At 37.0% G+C, this 27,973-nt stretch overlaps 1 protein-coding gene and 1 pseudogene across 1 annotated transcript in view; one reads left to right on the forward strand and one right to left on the reverse strand.

Annotated features, from left to right (window-relative positions):
- Nucleotides 1-2,843: 2,843 nt before the first annotated feature.
- Nucleotides 2,844-27,973, forward strand: part of Dmxl2 (Dmx like 2) — a 172,002-nt gene continuing 146,872 nt past the window's right edge. Inside the window, 1 exon segment of the mRNA XM_047538446.1 lies at nucleotides 2,844-3,046. Within this exon segment, the coding sequence (XP_047394402.1) occupies nucleotides 2,960-3,046 (87 nt within the window). The 5' untranslated portion in view covers nucleotides 2,844-2,959.
- LOC124973441 (mediator of RNA polymerase II transcription subunit 28-like) lies at nucleotides 19,413-20,459 on the reverse strand (annotated as a pseudogene).

Consider the following 27,973-nt stretch of genomic DNA (forward strand, 5'->3'; position numbering starts at 1 on the left):
GTTTGCTCTAGTCTGTTGGGTCCTAGTGCAGAAGCTCAGTCCAAAACAGTGGACTCCTATAAATTTATTCTATTTAACAATAGAAAACTCCATTTACATAAACCATAAAAATACTGTAACATTATTTAAATCATGTAAATAAAATAAATACATATATAATGAAGGATATTTTTCTTGTACAATTGGATGTTCTTATTCACATTTAACTCTTATATGTCCGCAAATAAAGTATTCAGATTCAGATATTGGGAAAACAAAATCAGATACAGACCCTGACTTGAAATATCCAGGATTCTAGTAGAGGAAACTGACATACAGTATAAATAAATATATTGTTATGGGATATGTGGTATATGTGTTTTACAGAGGTGGAAGCCTCAAGGTGTTTGGGTGGGCTCAAGGAAGGTTTTACTGAATAGGTGACTTTTGAGCTCAAATGTGTTTGTCAGGGGCTGGGACTGTAGCTCAGCAGCAGAATGCTTGCCTAGCATGTGTTAGGCACTGGGTTCCATCCTTAGCACTGCACAAAAATAAATAGATAAAACAAAATAATTTTTTTAAAAAATGTATTTGTCAGGTCAACAGGGGTAGGAGGGCATTGTAGGTAGGTGCTCTACCACAGAGCTTTATGCCAGCCCCAGGAGGGCATTCTAAAGCAAAGAACATGAGCAAAGGTAAGGAAGCATAAAAGAACATAGAATGCTCTGGAAACAGCATTAGCACAGTGAGGTTGGAGACTAGTGGGTGTGAGAGAGCAGCCTAAGATAAAACAGGAAGATTAGGCAGAAGCCAGATTGAACGGGTTTATCAGTCAAGCTAAGGAGTTTGTCAAACTAAGGAGTTTGGACTTTAACTGATAGGGAGGGGGAGTTACAACAGGATTTCAAGCAGAGGAATTTTTCCTTTAAAAAAGGTTTCTCTGGGGCTGGGAGCATAGCTCAGTGGTAGAGCTCTTTCTTAGCCTGAGGTCCTGGGTTTAATTCCCAGTACAAGAAAGAAGGAAAGAAAGGAAAGGAAGAAAGAAAAAAAAAAAAAAAAAAAAAAAAAAAAAAAAAAAAAAAAGATTTCCCTGGTTGAATTGGAGAGCAAAGCAAAGGAACTGAAGGCAGTTAAACCAGTTAGGAGGAGGTCTGGAGTGACAGTAAATGACTGTAAAGATGAGAATGAACTGGGAACCTCAAACAGGAACCCATGGATATGGGGAAGGGGGCAGGGGAGAAAACCCTAAAGTGGCTCTAAGGTTTTTAGTCTGGGGGACTAGGTGAATAACTATACCACTAAATGAAAAGGACAATACCTCAGGTTATTGGTCTTTGATTCCTCTTGCTCCTCTCCATTGAACAGATTACCAACTATGCCAAATCTTTGCCTCTAATCTTACCCTTCCCTTCATGCTTCAAAGTGCTACAAAGTTATCTTCCTAAAACAGTTCTGATTATGTAAATTTCTGCTTGGAAACATCTGATAGATCCACTGCCTGTAGAATGAAATCTCGGTTTCTTGAGTGGAACTCTGAGACTTTCCGCGTACTGGCATAGCAAGAGATAAAGACCTGGTGGATACCTTAATCTCTTCTTAACTATTATTTCCTTTCCCCATCCTATATACAGTTCCATCTGTCTCCAAACATGAGTCTTCGTACTCCCGTAAGCCTTAGCTCCCGCTGTTTTCTCTGCTGGAATGCAGTCTTGCTTTTCCATCTCAGCCTGTCAAAATTCTACCGTTTACGTCAGGTTATGACTCCATAGGCTTTATCTATTCCCTTAGTCAACATTATCCTTCCTCTTCCGTGGTGCACAGACTTTCGTGTTTCAATCATAACACGTCTGGCGTTCTGAGTGCTTTTTTAGGTGGTTGTGTCTTCGTATCCCTTCTACTTCCTTGCTGTGACTTACAGAGTACGAGCTCGAAAATTTTGCGATGAATTGCCCTGGAGCAGAGATCTGATCCCTGTATTAACCACTCAAAAGTCTAGCAGACAGTCTGAAAAAATCAGGCGACTCTGCGGCTACAATGACATCACCAGTAGGAAAAAAAAAAAAAAAAAGGGTCTAGAGGAATCACCTGTCTCTACCGGGACCTTCTGTTGTTTAGAATAAGCGTGATCAAAGGTGGGAGCAAAATAATTTGCGTCAGGGGAGTACGGCTTCTCTAAATAGATGCAAGATGTAAAATAAAGTATCTTCTGAACTGCACTTTAAAGAAGACCCAAGCGCTCTAAGATTTCCTGAGGTGGAATTTCCCAGTGACGGTAGTGTCCTTCTCCTGAGGTCAAATGCACTGACCAATACACACCGCACCCAGGAATAAATTAAACACGCAGCAAAACAGGCCGGCTGGCAGCTTGTCCCCGGCGTCGTGTCGCTCTGTGGCTCCGCCCCCGCCCCCAGAGGCCGCCGCAGTCCCAGCGGCTCCAAGGGAACCCCGCACGTCTGCGCGCGCAATCCCAGCACAGAGGGTCGGCGCGGCGCGCGCAATTGCCCTGGAAACCTCTGCGAGCGCACGCGCAAGCGCGGGGCAGGGGGAGGACCGGGCTGTACCGAGGAGGGAGGAGGACTTTACCCTCCTGGCGGTGGGCGTGCGCGCGCCGGTCCTTTCCCTCGGGCGGAGCGTCCCTTCCAGCACGCGCCCGGCTCGCGCGCTCCCTCGGGCGCCTCCTCCGCCTCACACGCACCCTTGCCCTCCTCCCGCATTTGTGCGCCGGTGCAGCAGGCAGTGGGAGCATCCGGGCACTTCCGCAGCCGAGCGGCGATCCGGGCGGCGGCGGCAGTCGAGGACCTCCCATGGCAGGGGAGAGGCGGGGGGGAGGCGAAAGGAGAGCGCGGCGTTAAGCCGGAGCCGCGGCGGGGTGGGTCCCCAGGGAGGCGGAGTGGGAAGTGGCTCTGGCGATAGGAGGAGGGCCGGGCGCGGGGCTCGTCGCCCCTCTCGCGCATTTCTCTGTCCAGCCTGGGCTCCGGAGATGCATCTGCATCAGGTCCTCACCGGGGCTGTCAACCCTGGAGACAACTGCTACTCTGTGGGCAGCGTCGGGGATGTCCCCTTCACGGTGAGCGGGACCGGGAACCCAAGGGGGGAGACCGGGGGCTGGGACTCCCTAGCCAGGGCCCACGCCTCCCAGGAGGCTGCGAGGGGTTAGTGGGGCCTCCCGCACCCCCTTTGCAGCCTTGGCGTTTAGTTTCCCTAGGGCGGGTGTGACTGTGTCCTGCGGCTGGTGCTGTAATTACCCGTCAGGGGAATGGATTAAGAATCCACCGCGCTCGCCGCCCTCAGCAACCAGGAGCGGGTGACAGGACTGGAAGGTTCCTCCTGGGGCGGCCCCTGGGTGTGCGGTGAAGGAAGGTGGTTGCAGCAGCTAAAACCCCTGAGTGTCGGTTTCGCACCTGCTTTTGGTTGAAGAGGAAGAGTCTGTCTTCCTCTCGGAGCGTGGAGGCGATGCTGCTGCGCCTTGGCTCCTCCAACCAGTCGTGTTGGGGCAGCCAGGAGCTGCTGGAGCCTGTGGCTTTAAACCCGGCTGTCTGTATCTGATATGCATAATCTTAACACCAACTAGAAAATTGAAAAATTCGTTCTTTTTCCCCCCGAAAGATTTGGAATGGAAGGGTTAGAATGTGACCTGGAGAGCTATCATCATTTACCACGAGGTCGCTGTTTGGTAACCCTTCTAGGTAATATTTTAATCTGTTTACCCTTCTGGGTAATATTTTAATCTGTTTGCAAGGTAGGCTGTTTTTTTCTTTTTCTTTTTCTTTTTTTAAATCGAGGCAGTGTGAAAATTTTATGACTTTTTCTTGTACGTGTGAGGAAAAATGCATATAAACAACATTTTAGAACTTCTTTAATATCTGGGTGAAATAAACAGATTGGATTAATCAGCCTTTTTTGGGAATGCTACGTTCAAGTCAAGCTTGGTTTAAGGAGTTTTTTTTTTTTTTAATAAATTTATACATGATCCTCCTTAGAAGAAAGTGTAGGCAGTGAGATCTTGGCTGAATGAACATTGTTATTGATAACATTCTGCTTGATAAAATTGGAAGTGCTTTTTAGACAAGGGGAAATCCTTTGATCTGATGTCTGTTTTCCAGCAGCATGTTTTTAAAACTGCAGGAGGAAAAAAAAAAAAAAGCTCCAGCAAAACTGCAGAATCATTATGTAGCAGTGCATTCTGGAACAGAATTTGTCTGTCTTTTAATGTTTTGTGATTCATTTAAAATAACCCCACAAGGTTGTTTTTTGGCCATATTAGTTTTTAAATGTAATCATCTTGGCTTTTTTCCAGTTTCGAATGGATCCCTTAAAAACAGGATTTTCCAGACTTAAATTGTTACTCCTCTCGTAATCAATGGTGTCATCTATGTTTTGTTTACATGTGACTTAAAAGAACTGTATAGAATTGAGCTTGGATTTCAAGTGAGTAGAGAATCTTTAGGGAATAGAGAAAATTTCTGTGTTGCTCAATTGTGTGGGAGGAAGTTCCTGAGGGTTAGAATGGGGCTCCTTTATCAAGAAGCAAATCTGAAATCTTTGGTTATGAGGTATTTTCCCATTATCAAGGCAGTGATAGTTTACTGCTTCCATCTAAAGTGTAATATTTTCTCACTGCAAGACTAGTCTGTAGAGTTGAACATATTCAAATGTCATCTGGAAAAAGCCAGGGTTAGAACTGTTAGTGCCTAGCAGGTGTGATTATGTTGTATAGTCCATCCTACCAGATCTTTGGAATCATTTTCAATTCCTTTTCCATTTCTCTAATTCTGCCAGTCACCAAATCTAGCAGACTTTGCAGTGTTTATCAGATTTACCTCTTTTCATGTCCAAAATCACCATCTTATCGGAGAACTTTGTTTACTTAATTAATATAAAACCATCCAAATGGATTTCCTGACACTTGTCTCTGATCATGTCAGTTCATCACCCACACAGCTGCTAGGATAATTTTCAAGTATCATTTTATATATTATTCTTGGTTTAAGAATATGTAGTTGTTCCTAATAGCTGTGTTAGGAACTTTAAGCTTGTTAAATAGTCTTCTGCTGTCTGTGTACTCCTTACCTTGGTCCCACTGTTACATATTAATCTCCTTATTCTAGCCTATATTTTTATGTTGCAACAAGAGAGTCCTTTTCATCTTCCCAAATACAACTCAAAATGTCCATAGGTTAGGTTAGAATGCCTGCTGGGACACTGATTGTTATTTTGGTCCTTTGGCAAATGCAAATACAAACCCATTTTGCACACCATCTTGCTTTAATTCCTTAGTTATGAATGTGGTGATCCAGTTATAATTTTACCTTGAACTAGAAATGACCTTTGGGCTCTTAAAACAAAATTTTTAAAAAAAAGTTGAGAACAAGCTGTTTTTAAGTACTCTAGAATCAACTAACAAATAGTGCGAATGTCTATATTTATTTGGTCAAAATAAAATTAAAAAATTAAAAATAAAGTTCCTTTAAATAGAGTACGCTATTTGATTTTTATAGCCGTCAAGTGGAAAAACTTGAGTTCTGCATCAGATTACAGAAGAGGGAACCAGGCAGAACTGGAATGAAGGTCTTGTGACTACTCATCTGGTGGGCTCTTTTCAGTAGTATGTTTCCTTTTTAACACTGGGCCTGCTCTAAATCTCTTCTTTGTGTGGAAGCTCTTTTAGACATGGTTGGTATAGAAGGAAACACAGCTTTGCAGCTCACTAGTGGTTCTTAGTTGATGATATATTTCCTGAGAATTTTTTTTTTCAAAATAGGGTAACTTACGTCTGTCTAGCTTTTAAGAATGGAATTGTTATAAAAAGATTTTGAAGTGCTTATAACATTGAAATAGTTGAAAAACAGGTATTATATTTTGCTATGCATAGTGGGTGGTTTTCTTGACTGGGTTATGAATGACTGGTAATGCCATAATGGCCCAGTTTGTGCTATATTGACATGGTTGTGACACATCCCAGTGATGTGTGTAGATTTGATTTTTACTTGTCTTGACAATTAACAGCATTTTTAAGAACAGTCAATAGTTTTTAAGAACTATTTTATAAATAGTTAAATATCTTGTGTGTGTGTGTGTGTGTGTGTGTGTGTGTGTAAGCTGGGAATTGAACCCAGGGGTGTTTTACCACTGAGCTTCATCCCCAGTCCTTTTTATTTGGAGATAGGTCTTGCTAAATTCCTTCAGGCCTTGCTAAATTACTGATGCTGGCCTTGAACTTGTGATCCCCCTGCCTCAGCCTCTCAAGTCACTGGGATTATAGGAATGTGCCACCACACTCAACTGTATATTATATTTAAAAACATCACTTTTTTTTTTTTTTTTTTTTTTTTTTTGGTACCAGGGATTGAACCCAGGGTCACTTAACCAAGCCATATCCCCAGCCCTATTTTAATGTTTTTTTATTTTGAGACAGGGACTTGCTAAGTCTGTAGGGTCTCACTAAGTTGCTGAGGCTGATTTTGAACTTTCAATCCTCCTGCCTCAGCCTCCCAAGTTGCTGGGATTGCGGGTGTGAGCCACTGCCGCATCCAGCTAAAGTATCACCTTTTGATAATTCTGTTCTTTTCAGTGTAAGATCTAAATTTTGGAAATGTTGTGAGCTAACTCAGATTCTAGGATATCCAAGGAGATGATCTACCATATCTGATCTTTATTATACTTGATTTTTTGAAGTTTTTTTTTTTTTTTTTTTTTTTTTGTACCCAGGATTGATCCTCACATCTCCTATCCCTTTTTATTTTTTGAGACAGGACCTCACTATATTGTTTGAGTCTACCCTTGTACCTCCTCTCCTCCTGCCTCAGCAGGAGGTGTATACCACCATGCATAACTCTTTAAAATATTTCTAACTACCCTTCAGATAAGTGAATGGTTTGAGGCTTTGTGCAATAGGTATTGTAAAATTCTCATTTTTTATGTTATTACTTTCTTGAAAAATAGTCATATTGTACCTAGTTTCTTTTACTTTTCTGTGAATATGAAAAATATTAAGATGATGATACATAATGATTACTAGTATAATTAAAAATGTTAATCTGGGCTGGGGTTATGGCTTAGTGGTAGAGTGCTTGCTTAGCATGTGTGAGGCACTCTGGGTTTGATTCTCAGCACCACATATAAATGAATAAAAGTCCATCAACAACTAAAAATATATATAAAAATAATTAAAAAATTCTTCATTTGGCCTCGGGGGTGAAAACTGTTTCCAGATGTACAGAGACAGTTGATGTTATTCCAGTCTGTCATGAATTTAACATCTTGATCAAAGTTTACAAAAGTTAGTAAATCATTTCCACTCTTACAGAGTTTTTAATAAATATACTATCAGAGATTAAAAAACGATGTGCATAATTGTAACATTAGGCAGATGGAAGAGAGCATATATAGTTGAGAAGATAAAATGTTTCATGGATTATTGACATTTGGCAAAACAGATATGAAGACTTTCTGATGGCAAGAACTACAAAAAAAGAAGGAATGGTGTAATACAGAGAATAAATTATTGAGTATTTTTTTCACAAAACATTTTCCTTTTTTTAAAAAAATATGTATTTTTAGGTGTTTGTAGACCTTTATTTTATTCATTTATTTATATGTGATGCTGAGAATTGAATCCAGTGCCTCAAATGTGCTAGGCAAATGCTCTACCACTGAGTCACGATTTCCTTTTTAAATATAGGACTTCATTAAATGTCATATACCCTTAGAAGTTGAAAAGTATAACTTGGAAACATTATGCATAACTTTTTAGGAAAACATATCTGTTATTCTGACTTTTTGACTTTTGTTATTGATTTTATATTTTATTCAAGTATCACTAGAAGTTTGGCCTGAATGAAAACCCAGTCATTTAAAAATTAGGAGATAATGTTACATAGCCTCTTTTCTGGCACTGTGTTTTAACTCTTAGTGTAACATTTTGGTCTTTAAATTATGGCAACACTACCCTTTGAAAATGATTGATCCCTTTATACATTTAGCAGATGTTTGTTGAACACAGGTGTACTAGGCTCTGTGGGGATTTAAAAAAAAACAACCCAAAGCCAAATTCTGATTTCAGGGAATTTATTAAAGAAGTGTAGGCATCTGGTAATCTAACTGGAGAGTTAAAACCTAACACTTAACCATAGTAGGCCAGCTGTGCAATGTTATTAGGTCCTTGAATTGTGTGAATGTAGGAGGACTGAGAGGTTACTGTTGACCAGGGCTGTCAGAAGTTGGACAGAAAAATGCTTCTGCAGTGGCTGGTTATTAATTTGTGTAACAACTCATGCATTCATTAGCTATGTGGAGAGTAAGGGGAAAGGCAGAAGTCAAGAATTTAGAAGGGACTTGTTTTAGAAGAGTAATTGGCCCATTTATTCTTGGAATATAGCTTCTTGTTTATTTAAATTGATACACATTATTTCAAACTTTATGGACTTGCACTTAGTATCACCTAGCATGTGAGTATGAAGTTACATAAATTCTTATGTCCCTGCGTAAATTGTTAGTTAGCCTTCCTGCTTTTTGTGGGAGGATCCTAGCCACTACCTGTATTCTGGTATTATTCTTAATAATGCCTTCCCCCAAAAGGGGACTTCAGAGTCTAGCTACTTTGCATGATCTTGGCTGAATCACTTAAACATTTTTAGTTTTTCATAAGTAAAATTAAGTGCTCCCTTCCACCCCCATCTCCCTATTGTACCCAGGGCCTCACACATGCTAGGCAAGCACTCTCCTACCCATCTACATCCTCAGCCCTTTTTATTTTATTTTGAAACTAAGTTGCCCAGCTTGGTCTCACATCAACTTCCTAAGTAGTTGGGTAAATGGAGTAATTACATTAGATGCTCTCTAAGTATTTAGACCTTGAATGATCCTTGTATGAGCTTCATTAGTGACTTCTGGGGCCAAAAGAGAAAAGGGACTACTAGAAACAGTGGTTATGATGAAGTTTTAGGTATGGAGTCTTAGTTGTCTATTACCCCTTCACTTGTGTTTACAAGACTTCACAGTTTAGTAGTCTAATCTTCCTGGCTCAATAAATAGCCCTTCAGAGAATTTATGAAGTAGTAGATCTTTGGACTCACAGCTAAGGAGAAGACTCTTGTTTATGATTGCATCCTTCGCGCCTGACAGATATTAACAGTTGTTGCCTGGGACAGTCACAGAATAGTAGGGGATAGAAGATAAGACCAGTGTGATGGTGTTCAGGTTTTCTTAGGAAGGCCTTCTTCTTTTCTCTTTCCCCCTCCCCAACAATTTATTCCTTTGCTTGCTATTCTTAGAATTTGGGATATATAAAAGATTCTTTAGAAATTAAAACAAGATTATCTTAACTTGGAGCTTGGGACATTTTTAGAACAAATCAGTTTCAATATTTAATCATCAAAAAGTGGATGTTAGAAAAACAAGTCATGCCTGACCAATTTAAATTCCCTCTATGAAAAATAGCAAAGCATTATTTAACAGGGGACAGTAACAGTATCTGTAATTCAGATTTAAAGCCTTTTCTAGCTTGCCACTTTTTTTTTTTGGTGGTCCTGGGGTCAAACCCAGGGGTACTTGACCCCTAAGCTACATCCTCAGCCCTTTTCATTTTATTTTGAGACAGGGTCTTGCCAAGTTGCCAAGGCTGACATTGAACTTTGGATCCTCTTTTGCCTTAGCCTTCCCAGTAGCTAGGATTATATGTGCGTGCCATTGCGCCAGCTTCCCAGTTACTTTTTAAAAGAAGTTTAGAAGCCAAATATTTTATTTTAGAGCAGAGTAGCAGGATTTATTAGAGTAATAGAGAGAAAGCAGGACTCCCAAAGGGGGAGGAGTTCCAAGAGAGGGATTCCTTATCAGTCACATATGTTAAAAGAAATTTGAGAGTTTTCAGTGGTTTTGAGATTATAGGATTCTTTTGCATAGTATTTTTGCTCTGGAACCCTATTCACGATGTAAAAAGATAGGAACTCTTTTTTTGTTCTAATTAGTTATATATGACAGTAGAATATATTTTGACACATCATACATAAATGGAGTATAAGTTCTCACAGGCCCTCTTTTAAGGGAGCAGATACAACTTAGGTACTATAACTATATTTTCTTTCTTTCTTTCTTTTTTTTTTTAGAGATAGCTTGTGTAACCTTGGAACTTGATGTACATATGTGAAGCCAGTTGCATGTCCTTTTTGTTTTCATTCTTTCTCATATCATGATTACTGAAGACTTCTTTAGTGTTCCCCAGTTCTAAACACTTAAAAAAAAAAGGTGATGATAATCTCATTATCCTTCTAGAGAAGTTAGATGTAAAGGGGTCTGCAGACTCCTCTAAACAGTGTACATGTCAATTTGGTGGGTTGATTTGAAAGGGATAAATAATGCACTCTTAGATGGGTTATCCTTGGAAATATGTTCCTTTAGGTCTGTTTTCTTCACTTCTCTAAATATTAACTCCTTCAGGGATAATAGCATTTTACTATAATAAATCAGTAGTGATATTTTTCTTCTATGACTGAGGCCATAAAGGACATTGTGCAAGTGGACATAGACAGACAAAAAAACAAATAAAATTTTTGGTTTAGACTCCATTCACGGGTATATGTAGCTCATGTGGTAGCTGTAGTTAATGAATAAAATGCCCCAGATTTTCTTAGGAGTAATGACTTTGGTCTTGTGATGTGGTAGCAGTTTTTTTTCATATCATTTCTGGCCTTGACTGTATCTACATTTAAGAGGATCCAGTCAGCAGGAAGTTACTAAATATTATACTTTACCCATAGCATCTTTTGTCATTCTGCTACGTGGATGAATAGCCAGGGTTTTTGGCAAAGGTCACTTTCTCCACTTAACACTGGTTGTTCTAAACTGGGTGTGATTTTGCCCCTCAGGGAGCATTTGGCAATGTCTGGAGACATTCTTGGTTGCCATCACTAGGGTGGGGGATTGATATTGGCATCTAGTGAGGAGAAGCCAGAGATAGTGATAAAGGTGGGTGAACAGGACAGCCTTCCACAGCAAAGCATTATCCAGCCTAGAATGTCAGCCCCACTAGTACTGAAGTTGTAGGAAATGCTGTTTTATATGTTAGGGTTCCTGTCCCTCTTTCCAACTCAGGGACATATTCTGCCAGTTTCCCCTTTTTCTCCTGTAAAATTGCTTTTTCTGTTCTACTGAAGTACTTTCTTCATTTAGTTCTGTTTCCTTTCATCACTTAATTTTTCTTTTTCCACTTTATTCCAGATATGGTTACCCAGTTGTTTCTTTAATATTTCCTTTTTGAATCTGTAATAGCTATCACCAGTTCCTCAGTTTGTCAGTGCTTTATACAGACTTTCAAATGGCCTTTTTTTTTTTTTTTTTTAAACTGCAATTACTTTAGCAATAAGAACAGAACCTGGTACAAAAAAATTCTTAATAAATTAATAAATGGAAAGGATACAGTGTAATACTTAACATTTTTGCATAAATACAGTGAGTAGTTTCTTAATACTTTTTGATACAGATCATTGGCATTGAGTCTGATGTGGAAAAATCAATTTTATAGGATGGGGGCAGAGAACTGATGTAATACAATCCAGGTGTAAAAGCTGTGCTGGTTGGGTTAATTCTAGTGTGTATATTAATGTACCAGGAGGTATTGACAAACTCTGTACTCATTAGGCAGTTCTGAGTTTTCTTCAGTTAACTCTTTTAAAGGACTTTAGTACATAATAAATTGTACTAATCTGACAAATACCTGATGTGTAGAGATTCTGTATGTTAAGTGTTTGAATTACACATTGTATTGGTTTGCTTAGTGTTGACTGCCATAATAAAATACCACAAATTGAGTGACTTAAACAACAGAAATGTATTTTCTCGTAATTCTGGAAGCTGGAAGTTCAAGATTAAAGTTGGGCTGGTTTCCTTTCTCTTGAAGACTTCTCCTTAGCTTGTACATGGTTGGTTCTCTTCCTTGCTATGTTCTCCTATCGTCTTAACTTTGGGCACATGCATTCTTGGTGTCTCTTCCTCTTATAAGGATACTAGTTCTATTAGATCGGGGGACCATTTTTAAGTTCAAATTTATTTAGTTTTTACTGATACATGAAAACAAAATCATTCATATTTTTAGGGTACCATGTTATATTTTAATCTGGGTGTATATTATATAATGTTTAAATCAACTTATACATGTTTCCAGACATTTATCATTTCTTTATGGTGAAAATATTGGCGCTTCTATTTTCTAGCTTTTCGAAACATATGAAACTTCTCTCTTTTCTAACTATAAATTAGTACTGATTGATCAACCTTTTTCCATTCCTCCCTCTCCAGTTTTATGACATCATATAACCTTAATTATTTCCTTAAAGACCTTATCTTTGAATACTGTCACATTAGAAGTCATAGTTTCTACTTAAGAATTTTGAGGAGACACAGTTTAGTTTAGAACATGTTGGAGCAATCAACTGAGCTGGACCTGGAATTGAAAATCCAGGAGCCTGACAAAAAAAGCATGTGATTGAAGTGGCTGCCCTGCTTGGTAATCTGAACAGTCAGGAGTATTCCTGAATAGAAGCAGGATTTTCTTTAAATAATTTTTAAGAAAGTGATAATATACACCTGGAACAAATATGAGTGAGTTAATTTTATGCTTTACAAATTTTTATAGATATAATCAAAAGTCCAATTTGACCATTAAAAGCAGAAAGCAAATAAAATAACATATTTTGTTTTAAATAGTTAATATAATATCTTCAGTGTAAAAAATTTATAATTTAGTAATGAAAAAGTGAACTGAATGTTTTCATTCCCTAGTAGAATTTTGACTAGTATAATTTCCTTTAAAAAAAAAAAGACATTATTTGAGGATACTGTGCAAATACTTAGATAAATGAGTTATTAAAGTGAACTGTTGTCCAAGAGCACTTGATGTATGTTGCTGCCCTGCTTGGTAATCTGAACAGTCAGGAGTATTCCTGAATAGAAGCAGGATTTTCTTTAAATAATTTTTAAGAAAGTGATAATATACACCTGGAACAAATATGAGTGAGTTAATTTTATGCTTTACAAATTTTTATAGATATAATCAAAAGTCCAATTTGACCATTAAAAGCAGAAAGCAAATAAAATAACATTTTGTTTTAAATAGTTAATATAATATCTTCAGTGTAAAAAATTTATAATTTAGTAATGAAAAAGTGAACTGAATGTTTTCATTCCCTAGTAGAATTTTGACTAGTATAATTTCCTTTAAAAAAAAAAAGACATTATTTGAGGATACTGTGCAAATACTTAGATAAATGAGTTATTAAAGTGAACTATTGTCCAAGAGCACTTGATGTATGTTGTCATTAGCTATAAACTAATTCAGTTGGGGATATCTACCCATATTTTGGTTATAGACAATTGAACTGTACCCTTTCTTTCTGTCAATATTTAATAGTGTCATCTGTATGTGTTTTTCTGTATAGAAAACAAGACTTTTTTAAAAAAGTGATAGAGCTGGGCATGGTGCATTCCTGTAATCCCAGTGACTCCAGAGGCTGAGGCAGGAGGATTGGGAAGTTCAAGGTTAGCCTCAGCAACTTGGTGAGAACAGGTCTCAAAAAATAAAAAGGACTGGGGATGTGACTTAGTGGTTAAACACTGCTGGGTTCAATCTTTGGTAAGTCCCCCTGCCCCTCCCCCCCAACAAAAGTGGTAGAATTGTTATCTGTTTTTTTTTTTTTTTTTTTTTTTTTGGGTGGTGCTGGGAATTGAACCCAGGGCCTTGTGCATGCAAGGCAAATATTCTACTAACTGAGCTATATCCCCAGCCCCCATTAATATCTATTTTTTGTGTCAAATTAGTACATGAAATAAGATGCTTGACAATTTAAATTTAATGCCTTCATTGTAAGGATCAGGAAAATAATACATTTGAGAGATTAAAAGATTCAGTGAAGGCCATATATGAAACCCAGAATAATGAGTTTCATTGTGGCATATTCATATATTCATATAACAAACTTTTATTATATCCAACCCTTCGATACCTTCCTTTACTCTTCTTCCCCTCCTCCCTTTCCGCTCATACTTCTACTTTAAAGAAGTCTATTCATGCCAGGTATAATGGTGCAGGTCTGTGGCAGAACATGTTTCAGCAATCAGCTGAGTTGGTGAACCCAAGACTCCTAGTCCTTCCTTTATTCTTCCCTTTAAATTTTAAAAAGTAACATGTTCTTGTAGATAATTTTAAAGATGCAGAAGAATATAAAAAGTGTAATTGGATAACCCAGAGATAAAATGTGGAAAATTGGACCAAGGATTCATGGAGGAAACTTATCACGATTGATTTGAGTATATTTACCTGTACTTTTTTTTCTTAAATTTATTAATCTTTTGTGTAGATTTTCACATTTATTAGTATAACATTGTTCATAGCAACTTATCTTTTAAAAGAGGTGTGTAGCATCTGTTGTACTGTATATTTTCTCATTACTGCCTTTGGTTATTTGTCTGAATCTACTTCTAGCTTTACTGGCTCTCTCCATTGTTTTGTATTTAATTTTAGGTTTTCTTTTTTTTTGAACCAGAGATCGAACCCAGGGATGCTTAACCACTGAGTGGCACCCCGAGGCACTTTTTATTTATTTATTTTTTGAGACAGGGTCTCACGAAGTCGCTCAGAGCCTTGCTAAGTTGCTGAGGCTGTCTTTGAACTTGCAATTCTCCTTCCTCAGTCTCCTGAGCCACAGGGATTATAGGCATGTGTCACCATGCCTGGCTATTTAGTTAACATTTATTTTTAATTTCTGCATTATTTGGATTAATTTTGGTGTTTTCTCCCCTAACTTGTTGAGATACATGCCTACCTCATATATCCTTCTTTCTTAAATATGCATTTAAAAATGTTTTCCTCCAAGATATACATTATCTACATGCCACAAATTGTTTAATCATTAGCCCATAAATAGTTACAGAAGTGTATTTTTAAGTCCAGGTGCCATGGTGTGTGCCTGTGATCCCAGTTAGAAGTTTGAGGTAGGAAGATTGCAAGATTGAGGCCAGCGTCAGCCCCTTAGTGAGACATTGTCACAAAATAAAATAAGGGCTGGGATGTAGCTCAGTGTTAGACCTCTCTTGGGTTCAATCCCCAGTGACCCCCCCCCCCCAAAAAAAAAAAAGTATATTACTTAGTTTCTAAGTATATGGGACTTTTAAAGTTATAATTCTGTTTACCAGTTTCCAGCATAGCTGTATTGTGCCTAAACATTTTATTTTAGAGTATATACTTACAGACTTTTTAAGTTGTTGAGATTTCAGTTGGCCAATATTTTTAAATGTCCTCTGTGCTTAAGAAAATATGTGCTTTGTAAACTGTGTTGTACTTATATCCTTTAGGTCAAGTTTGTTAGTTATTCTGTTTAAATCTTAAGAATTTCCTGCTTTTCTGTCTGCTTATTCATTCCTTTACTGAGACCTGTGTTAAAATTTACTATGGAACATAGATTTATCTCTGCCTTCTTGTAGTTTTTAAAATTTTATTTTTATTTATTTGTGCTTATACATTTAAAATTTAACCTGTAATCCCAGTGGCTTAGGAGGCTGAGACAGGGTCAAGAGTTCAAAGGTCATGAGCTATGATGAGGCTTTAAGCAACTCAGTGAGACCCTGTCTCTAAATAAAATACAAAATAGGGCTGGGGATGTGGCTCAGTGGTTGAGTGCCCTGAGTTCAATCCCCAGTTTAAAAAAAAAAAATTATACATTCTTGGAGGATTGACCTGTTTGTTGATAAAATTACATTATTGTTTAAAAGCTCTCTCAGTCTCTTATCTGGCATTAATGTAGCTTCATCAGCTTTTTTTTCTGGTTAGCATTTGTGGCAGTTTATCTTTTTCCTTTTATTTTCAGATTTTTCTATATAGTTATGTTTCAGATCACTTTTCTTAATGTTACACAGTGGGATGTTTTAAATCCAGCCTAACAATTTTCATGCTAATTACAGAAGTATTAGTTCATTTATATATGATGTAGTTACTGACATATTTGTGTTTAAACCCACCATTTTGCTATATGCTTTCTACTCATCTCCTTGTTCTTTGTTCCTTTTTTTCTCCTTTCTTGTATCTTTTGAAATTAATCCTTTTCATTCACTTTTTTTCCTCTATTAGTCCTAAAATTATACACTCTGTTTCTGTGCTTCTGATGTTTATCCTATAAATTACAGCATGCAGTCTTAATTCACCATTTAGCTTACCAAATTTTTGACAGGACTTTAAATTTCTTCTGTACAAGAACTTTCTGTATTGTTTTTGAACATTTTCCTTCTTATCTATCCTTCTTTGATAAATCTCATTTTTTTGCGGGGGTGGGGTGCGGTGTTTACCAGGGATTGAACTCAGGGGCACTTGACCACTAAGCCATATCCCAAGCCCTATTTTGTATTTTATTTAGAGACAGTGTCTCTCTGAGTTGCTTAATGCCTTGCTTTTGTCATTTTCTTTTTATGGTTATATTCTATATTTTTTCTAATGTATTTCAATTATACAGAATAATGGGTTTCATTGTGGCATATTCATACCTACTTTTATTCCATTCAGTCCCTCAGTACCCTCCTTACTCTTCCCCTCCTCCATCTCCCCTCATCCTTCTACTGTAAATGTCTATTCTTGCCAGGCGTGGTGGCCCAGGCCTGTAATGCCAGCAACTGAGGAAGCTGAGGCAGGAAAATTGCAAGTTTAAGGCCAGTCTCAGTAATTTAGGGAGGCCCTAGGGCCTGTTCATTTTTAAAAGCCTTGTATGACATCATTATTTTACAGTCTCTGTGGTTATTTAGGTTTACATGTTTACTATTTGATCTTTGTTCCTTTCTGTTTTTCTCACATTTATTTGATACCATTTTCCTTCATCTCGGAGAACCTTGCTTAGAGTTTCCTGTGGTTTGGATCTGTAAGTGTTGCAGTATTGTCCTGGTCTGAAGTTACCTTTATTTTGGTTCTCTCTCTCTTTTTTGACTTTTTTGGCTCATGAAGTTATTTTTGTATTTTATTTTAAAAAAGATTCTTTTTTACAGTCCTGTCTCACTTAACAGTGGTAATATATTGTGAGAAATGTGTTAGGCATTTCTGTTGTGTTCACACAAACTCAGCTGTGATGTCATTAGACAACATAATTTTATGGGTCTTCTGTTATGTATACGGTCTGTCATTGATTGAATTTCATTATGTGGCCCTGACTTTTTTTTCAAAAATTTTTTTTAGTTATAGATGTACACAATACCTTTTATTTTAAAACTTTTTAAATGTGGTGCTGAGGACCGAACTCAGTGCCTCACATTTGAGGCTCTACCACTGAGTCACAACCCCATGACTGCTTTTAATTGACACATTATAACTACATTTATGGGATACAGTGTGATTTTCCAGCACATGTATATAGTGTGTAATTGTCAGATCAGGGTAATTGGCATTTCTCCTAGCCATTTTGCAATTGATTATTGTCAATCATATTTGCCCTATTATGTTATAGAACATTACAAGTTATTCCTCTTATCCAGTTGCACCTCTGTATCTGTTAATCATCCTATCTCTGTCCCCATCATCCTTCCCTGCCTTTGGTAACCATTATTCTGCTTTCTACTTCTATGAGATCAACTTTTTAGCTTCTATATATAAGTGAGAACATGCTGTATCTGACTTCCTGTGCCTTAACTTTTTTCACTTAACATCATATCTTCCAGATTCACCCATATTTCTGCAAATGACAGAATTTCATCTTTTTATGGCTGAATATTTTTTCATCAAATATGTTTGCCATTTTTTGGTATCATTTCATATGTTAATGGACACCTTGGTTGATGCCATGTTTTGGCTTTTGTGAATAGTGCTGCAATGTATCACTTAATTCTTTTTTTTTCAATATTGAAAAATTGTTATTTATTTGACAGATAACTTCTGAATTAATATAAAGAAATGACAATAACTTGTATATACACTAATTCAAAACATTTTCACTAAGCACCAAGTAGAACAGTTTCCTGTCTTTTCACCAAAAACACCTTTATCATTGAAAGACTGCTTCAAACTTAATTTATTTAGGTTTTTAATCAAGAAACCTAAAATTGCCAATCAGAGCTTCTAACTAGCTTGAGATGACCAGATTAAACCCTTATGTATAAAAAATAACTTTTAACCTCACAGCACACAAACAAAATGAGATACACACACACACACACACACACACACACACACACACACACAGTGAGTACAACGTATCTTGTAAAATACATGTGTATATTCAAGGGGAGTAATGCCTATTTCCCATGAGCATACAATTCAGCAAGGGGCACAGAAACAAATACCATACACCAACCCACAAGACAGTGGAAGAAATAAAAGTCCTGTGCCTTGGAATGGATTTGAGGCTTCGTGGAGCAGGTGGCATCCAGGCCAGACCAGGAACATAAGTGGATATTGAAGCATGTGGGGAAGGATCTTCATGGTTGGAGAGGACAAAAGAGCCACAGACCTACTGACTAGTCAGAAGACAGTGGAGGGTCTGTACTGGCTGAAGGGATGTAATCTAAGAGAAGCATAAGAAACCTAAGAAAACCTCCTCCAACAAGAGGGCAAAATATCTTCCCCACAGAGGAGCCACATGCTCTCTATAGAGGTGAAGTAGCCAAGGATCACTCTGCAGGTTACCCTCCACCCCAAGGCCCTAGTCCCTTGGAATCGAATTCATGAACAAGAATCTTCCTTCATGTAAACTACTTTTTCCTCTAAAAACTAAAACAAAAACACAAGCATACAAAACAATTCAAAAGAAAAAGAATCAAACCAAGCTTTGACCCCTCGTACTTCACCTGGGTCTGCTTTATTACTCACACTGGTTCATTACTGCAAGGCATCTAGCGTATCATGCTCCTAATACAGCTCCCCTGGAAACAGTCAACATCACACAACACATAAACTTACCTAAGCAAAAGGCAGCATCAACTTAAGGATCTACTGTGATTTTACTACACCAACAGCATATTTTAACCCTTTTTCTGACTCATTGCATATTTTAACCCTTTTTCTGACCCATTTACAAATAATCTGTGCTACTATGGAAGCATTATAGACGTTGCATTAGATTCCTCTTCTTGAGGTAGTTCAAAGTCTTGAGACAGCAAATTTACATATTTTTCTCAACCAAACTCTTCCCCTGATTCTGGAGTATTTTAAGTGTCCCCCTCATATAATAACTAACAACTGGAAAAAAAACTATATAAAAGTCATATAAAAATTTTAAAAACAAGCAAAAAAACGAAGAATGTGTCATCAAACTAAGTCTTAACTTTGCTACAAACAAAACCAAACCTCACTTGGCTCACCAAGTCAAAGGCATTTTATAAACTAATCAAATAATTAACAGCTCATAAAATTTGGGTAAATTTTTAGGTGGAAACAAAATTAACACCAACTCATTCCCTGGTAAATAATTCTTCTAAAATGCCACTGTCCACACAGAGAGGTTTGGTGAAACTGTCTGCAAGAGGCTACCTTGTAGGCCAGACTCCTCTGAGGTCTGCTTCAGAGGTGCAGGGATATTGGCAGAAGCCTGCTCCAGGTAGGCCAAGGAGCCTTGAGGGACCTTGACTGGTTTTTGTGCTGCACATTGATGTTCTCCAGTATCTGCTGCCAATGCCTTAGCTTTGTCAAATACTTCTGCACCAGCACATCTTTCTGCTGCAATTCATTCCTTAGTTCTGAGGTGTCCTCTTTGATAACTTGCTCAGGTTTCTGGACAGACAACTGCAATCTTTTCTATAGAAAAAAGCATTCTGTCTGCATACACTGATCAACACCAGTTCGAATTTCTTCCTAATGGGTGCCCTTGACATGAATCCTGACTCACAGAGAAGCAAAGCAAACCTCAATGACGACTCCAACTTGTGCACTAAGGTGCTGCTAGAAGTCCTCTGCATGCCAGGCGCTGCCTGGAGAAGGGAAGTCTGGCCTGGGAGTCCCGGCGGGGGTGGCGGTAGCCTGGGAGGCTGCCTGGAGAACAAACCGCCCAGCAAGCCGCCATGTTTGGGGTCTCTTTAATTCTTGAGAGAGAGTTTTGCTAGATTGAGGATAAGTGTTTTCCTTTCAGCACCTTGAAGATACCAGGCTCCTTGTCTTCTGGCCTTAGTTGTTCCTGTTGGGAAATCAGCTTCAGATTTAACTGGTGGTTCTTTCAAAACTATGTTTTTTTTTTTCCTTCAGTTGCTATTAGGAGTCTTTTTTGTCTTTCTGAATTTTTGCAGTTTTGGGTTTATATGTGCACTAAAAAAAAAAAAAAAAAAAAAAAAAAAAAAAAAAAAAATCCTGGAGCCCAGTGGTAGAGCACTTGCCTAGTATACAGGGTGTCCTGGGTTCAATCCCCAGTATTGGAGGGAGGGCAAAAAACTTTCTGGAATTTTTGAGATTTTCAAGTATGTGAATTGATTTTTTTCATTAATTCTGGAAAAATTTCAACTTATCTCTTCACATATTACCTCTTCCCCATTGACTTCATGACTAATATATTAGATATATATTAGACTTTCTGAATTTATATTTAAAAATTTTTAATTGACATATACATTTGTGGAGTACAGTGTGATAATTGACATATATTTATACACACGTCTTATGATCAAGTCAGGGTAATTAGCATTTCTGTATCCACACATTTATCTTTTCTTTATATTAGTCATATGGGAACCTTCAAACTCCTTTTTTGTTTTGAAATACATAATACATTGTTATAAACTATAGTCACTCCACTGTATTAGAGAACATTAGAACCTTCTGACTTTTCTAATACCCTTTCTTTTTCCTGTCTTTTATCCTCTTGCACAACTTTCTGGATTTTTTTTTCCTAATCAATTTGCTAATCCTATCTTCAGCCATGTCTAATTTGCTGTTAAATCCATCCTTAAATTCTTAGTTTTGGTCATTATGCTGGTCCTGTCATGGAGTCTTATTTCCTTGTGTGATTAACTATTATTGACTGCGTATCTGAAAAAAGACTTGTAGGAATGACTTATGGCCCAGAATGATGGCATCTCCTCCAAAAGGGGATTTTAATTTACTTAAATCACATGCCTCTGGAATTGTGCTGGTTTGTGATAAAAAACATTTAGGCTTAAGGTTTTCTAAAGTCAAGTATTTAGGTGAAACACTGCAATATAGTAGATAGCAGTGATTGACTTTTGAAAATTGAACCTGTCTTATGTTATTGGTGTAAGCCCTACTTGTTTAGGCTGTATTATTATTTTTATTTGTGATTGATTTGACTTACTAATATTTTATGGTGTGTTTTGCATGTATATTCATTTCATATATTAATATATATTTTTCCTTATACTGTTTTTGTCTAGTTTTTGTATTATTATAATGCTGGTTTCATAAAATGAGTTGGAAGTATATTGTCCTTTTCTGTTTTCTGTCAGGATCATGTAGAATTAGTGTCATTCATTCTTTAAATTTTAGGAGAATTTGCCAGTGAAACCATCTTTGTGTGGAGTTTTCTTTTTGGAGGCTTTTAAATATACTTTTGATTTCTTTAATAAAGGACTATTTCAGTAATATACTTCCCCCTGGGTGTGTTTCTGTAGTTTCTGGTTTGTGGATTTATGTGTTTAGAGTTGTTTGTAGCATTTAATTATTACCATTTTAGTGTCTGCAGGGTTAATACTAATATTTCCTCTTTTGTTCTTGCTATTTATAATTCTCTTGCTAGAGGTTTATGTGCTTTTATTGAGCTTTTTCAAAGCACCAGATTTTGGTTTCATTCGTTCATTCATATTTTCTGTGGTTAATTTTATTTATTTCTTCTCTGATCTTTTTTATTTCCTGCCTTCTATATGCTACAGGTTTGTATGGTCTATTGATCTTTATCAAAGAGAGATTTTGAAAGACCCAAGAATGAGGAACTATTCTAGTTTAAAGGAGTCTAAAGAGATAATGATAACTAAACACATAATCTGAGATTTTCTTTTACTCTAAAGGATATTATTCCAATAGTTGAAGATATCTAAATAAACTCTAAGTCATAGTATTTTATCAATATTCCCTGAGTTTGATAATGGTACCGTGGTCATACATGAATATTTTAAAGGAAATACCAAAGTACTAAGGAATAAAAAGGAATTATGCCTCCAACTTTCAGATAATTCAGATAAAAATATGTATATGTGTATATAGAGAAAAGGATAAAGCAGATGGGGTAAAATATTAACATTTGGGAATCTAGATGAGGTATATATGAGAATTCTTTGTAACTACTCTTTTTTAAATTTATTTTTATTGCAAACAAATGGGATACATGTTGTTTCTGTTTGTACATGGAGTAACAGCATACCATTTGAGTAATCATAAATTCACATAGGGTAATGGAGGTTTGATTCATTCTGTTATTTTTTCCTTCCCCCCCACTCCTCCCACCCCTCTTTGCCCTCTATACAGTCCCTCCTTTCTCCATTCTTGCCCCCCTCCCAACCCCCATTATGTGTCATCATCCGCTTATCAGTGAGATCATTCGTCTTTTGGATTTTTGAGATTGGCTTATCTCACTTAGCATGATATTCTTTAATTTCATCCATTTGCCTACAAATGCCATAATTTTATTATTCTTTATAGCTGAGTAATATTCTATTATATATATATATATATATATATATATATATATATATATATATATATACATACACACCACAGTTTCTTTATCCATTCATCAATTGAAGGACATCTAGGTTGGTTCCACAGTCTGGCTATTGTGAATTGAGCAACTATGAACATTGATGTGGTTGTATCTCTGCAGTATACTGGTTTTAAGTCCTTTGGGTATAGGCTGAGGAGTGGGATAACTGGGTCAAATGGTGGGTCCATTGCAAGTTTTCTAAGGAATCTCCACACTGCTTTCCAGAGTGACTGCACTAATTTGCAACCCCACCAGCAATGTATGAGTGTGTACCTTTTTCCCCATATCCTCTCCAACACCTATTGTTGCTTGTATTCTTGATAATCGCCATTCTAATTGGGGTGAGATGGAATCTTAGTGTAGTTTTGATTTGCATTTCTCTTATTACTGAAGATGGTGAACATTTTTTCATATGTTTGTTGATTGCGTGTAGATCCTCTTCTGTGAAGCATCTGTTCATATCCTTAGCCCATTTGTTGATTGGGTTATTTGTATTCTTGGTGAAAGGTTTTTTGAGTTCTTTATAGATTCTGGAGATTAGTGCTCTATCTGAAGTATGAGTGGCAAAGATTTTCTCCCACTCTGTAGGCTCTCTCTTTGCATTGCTGATAGTTTCCTTTGCAGAGAGAAAGCTATTTAGTTTGAATCTATCCCAGTTATTGATTCTTGCTTTTATTTCTTGTGCTATGGGAGTCCTTTTAAGGAAGTCTGATCCTAAGCCAATAAGTTGAAGATTTGGACCTACTTTTTCTTCTATAAGATGCAGGGTCTCTGGTCTGATTTCAAGGTCCTTGATCCATTGTGAGTTGATTTTTGTGCAGGGTGAGAGATAGGGGTTTAGTTTCATTCTGTTGCATATGGATTTCCAGTTTTCCCAGCACCATTTGTTGAAGAGGCTATCTTTTTCTCCATTGCATATTTTTGGCACCTTTGTCTAGTATGAGAAAATTGTATTTATTTGGATTTGTGTCCGTGTCCTCTATTCTGTACCATTGATCTACCTGTCTATTTTGGTGCCAATACCATGACGTTTTTGTTACTATTGCTTTGTAGTAGAGTTGAAGTTCTGGTATTACGATACCCCGTGTTTCATTCTTCCTGCTAAGGATTGCTTTAGCTATTCTGGGTTTCTTATTCTTCCAGATGAATTTCATGATTGCTCGCTCTATTTCTTTAAGGTACATCATTGGGATTTTAATTGGAATTGCATTGAATCTGTATAGCACTTTTGGTAGTATGACCATTTTGACAATATTAATTCTGCCTATCCAGGAACATGGGAGATCTTTCCATCTTCTAAGGTCTTCCTTAATTTCTTTCTTCAATGTTTTGTAGTTTTCATTGTAGAGATCTTTTACCTCTTTGGTTAGATTGATTCCCAAGTTTTGAGGCTATTGCAAACGGAGTTGTTTTCCTCATTTCCCTTTCGACTGTTTCGTCGCTTGTGTATAAAAATGCTTTAGATTTATGCGTCTTGATTTTATAGCCTGCTATTTTGCTGAATTCATTGATGAGGTCTAGAAGTTTTCTGGAGGAGTGTTTTGGATCCTCCAAATATAGAATCATATCATCAGCAAATAGTGAAAGCTTAAGTTCCTCTTTTCCTGTTTGTATCCCTTTAATTTCTTTGGTCTGCCTAATTGCTCTGACTAGAGTTTCGAGGACAATGTTGAATAGAAGTGGTGAAAGAGGACATCCCTGTCTTGTTCCCGTTTTTAAAGGGAATGGTTTCAGTTTTTCTCCATTAAGAATGATGTTGGCCATGGGCTTAGCATAAATAGCCTTTACAGTGTTCAGGTATGTTCCTACTATCCCCATTTTTTCTAGTGTTTTGAGCATGAAGGGGTGTTGTATTTTGTCGAACGCTTTTTCTGCGTCAATTGAAATAACCACATGATTCTTACGTCTATTGACATGATGGATTACGTTTATTGATTTACGGATGTTAAACCATCCTTGCATTCCAGGAATGAACCCCACTTGATCGTGGTGCACGATTTTCTTAATATGCTTTTGGATACGGTTTGCCAATATTTTGTTAAGGATCTTTGCATCTATATTCATCAAGGATATTGGTATAAAATTTTCTTTCCTTGATGTGTCTTTGCCTGGTTTGGGTATAAGGGTGATATTAGCTTCGTAGAATGAGTTTGGTAGGGTCCCCTCCTTTTCTGTTTCTGGAATACTTTGAGAAGTATTGGAATGAGATTGTCTTTGAAGGTCTTGTAGAACTCGACTGAGAATCCATCTGGTCCTGGGCTTTTCTTAGATGGTAGATTTTTAATGGCTTCTTCTATTTCATTGCTTTATATTGATCTGTTATATTGTGTATGTCCTCCTGGTTCAGTTTGAGAGGAGCATATATCTCTAGAAATTTGTCAATGTCTTCGGTAGTTTCTATTTTGTTGGAATACAGATTTTCAAAGTAGCTTCTCATTATGTTATCTATCTCAGTGGTGTCTGTCGTGATATTTCCTTTTTCATCACAAATTTTATTAATTTGAGTTTTCTCTCTCCTTCTCTTTGTTAGTGTGGCTAAGGGTTTGTCTATTTTGTTTACTTTCTCAAAGAACCAACTTTTTGTTTTGTCAATTTTTTGAATTGTTTCTTTTGTTTCAGTTTCATTGATTTCAGCTCTGCTTTTAATTATTTCCTGTCTTCTACTACTTGTGCTGTTATTCTGTTCTTTTTCTAGGGCTTTGAGCTGTAATGTTAGGTCATTTAGTTGTTGATTTTTCATTCTTTTCTGGAATGCGCTCCATGCAATGAATTTTCCTCTTAGTACCGCTTTCATAGTGTCCCAGAGATTTTGATATGTTTTATTGTCGTTCTCATTGACCTCTAAGAATTTTTTTATCTCCTCCCTGATGTTTTCTGTTATCCATGTTTCATTCAATAGCATATTATTTAGTCTCCATGTGTTGGAGTAATTTCTGTTTTTTATTTTGTCATTGATTTCTATTCTCAGTCCATTATGATCTGATAGAACACAAGGCAGTATCTCTATTTTTTTGCATTTCCTAAGGGCTGCTTTGTGGCATAACATATGGTCTATTTTCGAGAAGGTTCCATGTGCTGCTGAGAAGAAAGTGAATCTGCTCGTTGATGGATGGAATATTCTATATATGTCTATTAAGTCTAGGTTATTGATTGTGTTATTGAGTTCTATGGTTTCTTTGTTTGGAAGATCTATCTAGTGGTGACAGCGGTGTGTTAAAGTCACCCAGAATTATTGTGTTGTGGTCTATGTGATTCCTGAAATTGAGAAGGATTTGTTTGATGTACAGGGATGCACCATTGTTTGGGGCATAAATATTTACTATTGTTATGTCTTCCTGATTTATGGTTCCCTTAAGCAGTATGAAATGTCCTTGTTTATCCCTTCTAACTTTGGCTTGAAATCCACTTTATCTGATATAAGGATGGAAACCCCCACTTTTTTACTGAGTCCATGTGCATGGTAGGTTTTTTCCCATCCTTTCACCTTTAGTCTTGGATGTCTTTTTCTATGAGATGAGTCTCTTGCAGGCAGCATATTGTTGGGTCTTTCTTTTTAATCCATTCTGCCAGTCTGTGTCTTTTGATTGATGAATTTAGGCCATTAAAGTTCAGGGTTATTATTGAGATATGATTTGTATTCCCAGTCATTTGTCTTAGTTTTGGTTTTTAAGTTGGCTTGGTTTCTCCTTTGAGTGGTTTTTCTCTAAGGTAGTTCCTTCCTTTGCTGACCTCCATTGTTGTTTTTTATTTCCTCCTCATGGAATATTTTGTTGAGAACATTCTGTAGTGCAGGCTTTCTATTTGTAAATTCTTTTGACTTTTGTTTATCATGGAAGGATTTTATTTCATCTTCAAATCTGAAGGTTAGTTTTGCTGGGTATAGGATTTTTGGCAACCATGTTCTTTCAGAGCTTGCAATATGTTGTTCCAGGCCCTTCTAGCTTTTAGAGTCTGGATTGAGAAGTCGGCTGCTATCCGTATTGGTCTCCCCCTATATGTAATCTGATGCTTTTCTCTTGTGGCCTTCAAAATCCTATCTTTATTTTGAATGTTAGGCATTTTCATTATAATGTGCCTTGATGTGGCTCTGTTGTGATTTTGTGCATTTGGTGTTCTGTAAGCCTCTTGTATTTGATTTTTCATTTCATTCTTCTGGTTTGGGAAATTTTCTGATATTATTTCATTGAATAGGTTGTTCATTCCTTTGGTTTGTATCTCTGTGCCTTCCTCAATTCCAATAATTCTTAAATTTGGTCTTTTCATGATGTCCCATAGTTGTTGGAGATTCTGTTCATGATTTCTTACCATCTTCTCTGTTTGGGCCACTTTATTTTCAAGATTCAATATTTTGTCTTCATTGTCTGAGGTTCTGTCTTCCACGTGGTCTAGTCTTTTGGTGATGCTTTCCATTGAGTTTTTTATTTGGTTTATTGTTTCCTTCATTTCAAGGATTTCCATTTGTTTTTTTTGAGAATCTCTATGTCTTTGTTGAAATGATAATGTCTTTGCTTCCTGCAGTTGCTCTTTCAGCTTATTGGTATTATCATTCATTGCCTGCATTTGCTCTTTTATCTCATCCTTTGCCTCGCGAATCATCTTAATCATGTATAATCTGAAGTCCTTTTCTGACATTTCTTCTAACATACTGTCATTGTATTCTATTAATATAGAATCTAGGTTTGTTGGGATCATTTTCTTCCCTTGTTTTTTCATGTTGTTCATGTATCTTCCCTTCTAGCAGTGCAGATCTGGGGTATTGCAGATTTTCCCCTATGGGCTAATAGTGACCCTATAGGTTTCCAAAACCCTTTAAGGGGAGATCAGTATTAGCAGTACCCAATTCAGACACTATGCAATCCTAGACCAAATAGCCCCTATGAGGACAATAACAAAATTGTCATAATAATCAGAATGAGTTCAAATATTATCTTCAGTAAAACAAACAGATTTGCAATAATGTCTGCAGTTTCAAATGGAGGACAAATAGGATGCAGAGGGATGTAGAATGTGGCTGTTAATGGGATAAGAAAAGAATATACAGAAGTTCTAGATAATAGAAAGGGTGAGAGTATAATCAAAAGAAATTTCATGTTAGTATGCAAGATAGAGAGAAAAAGACTCTGAGGGAACAGGTAAACAAAAGGAAAAGAGAGCAAGAAAAGTAAAGAAATAAAAACTTAAATTTTTTCAATAAGGAGAAAAAAGAAAATCTATAGTATAACAGTCATATAGTAATGAAATCTCCCAGTGTTCCGTAGCCTGATGCATGAGAGGTACCTGACAATGAGCTTCAAGCCTCCAGCAGGCATCTCAGGATGGGATTTGCCCCATCAAAA

This window comes from Sciurus carolinensis, chromosome 2 (genome assembly GCF_902686445.1).
Source record: "Sciurus carolinensis chromosome 2, mSciCar1.2, whole genome shotgun sequence".
Lineage (NCBI taxonomy): Eukaryota > Metazoa > Chordata > Mammalia > Rodentia > Sciuridae > Sciurus > Sciurus carolinensis.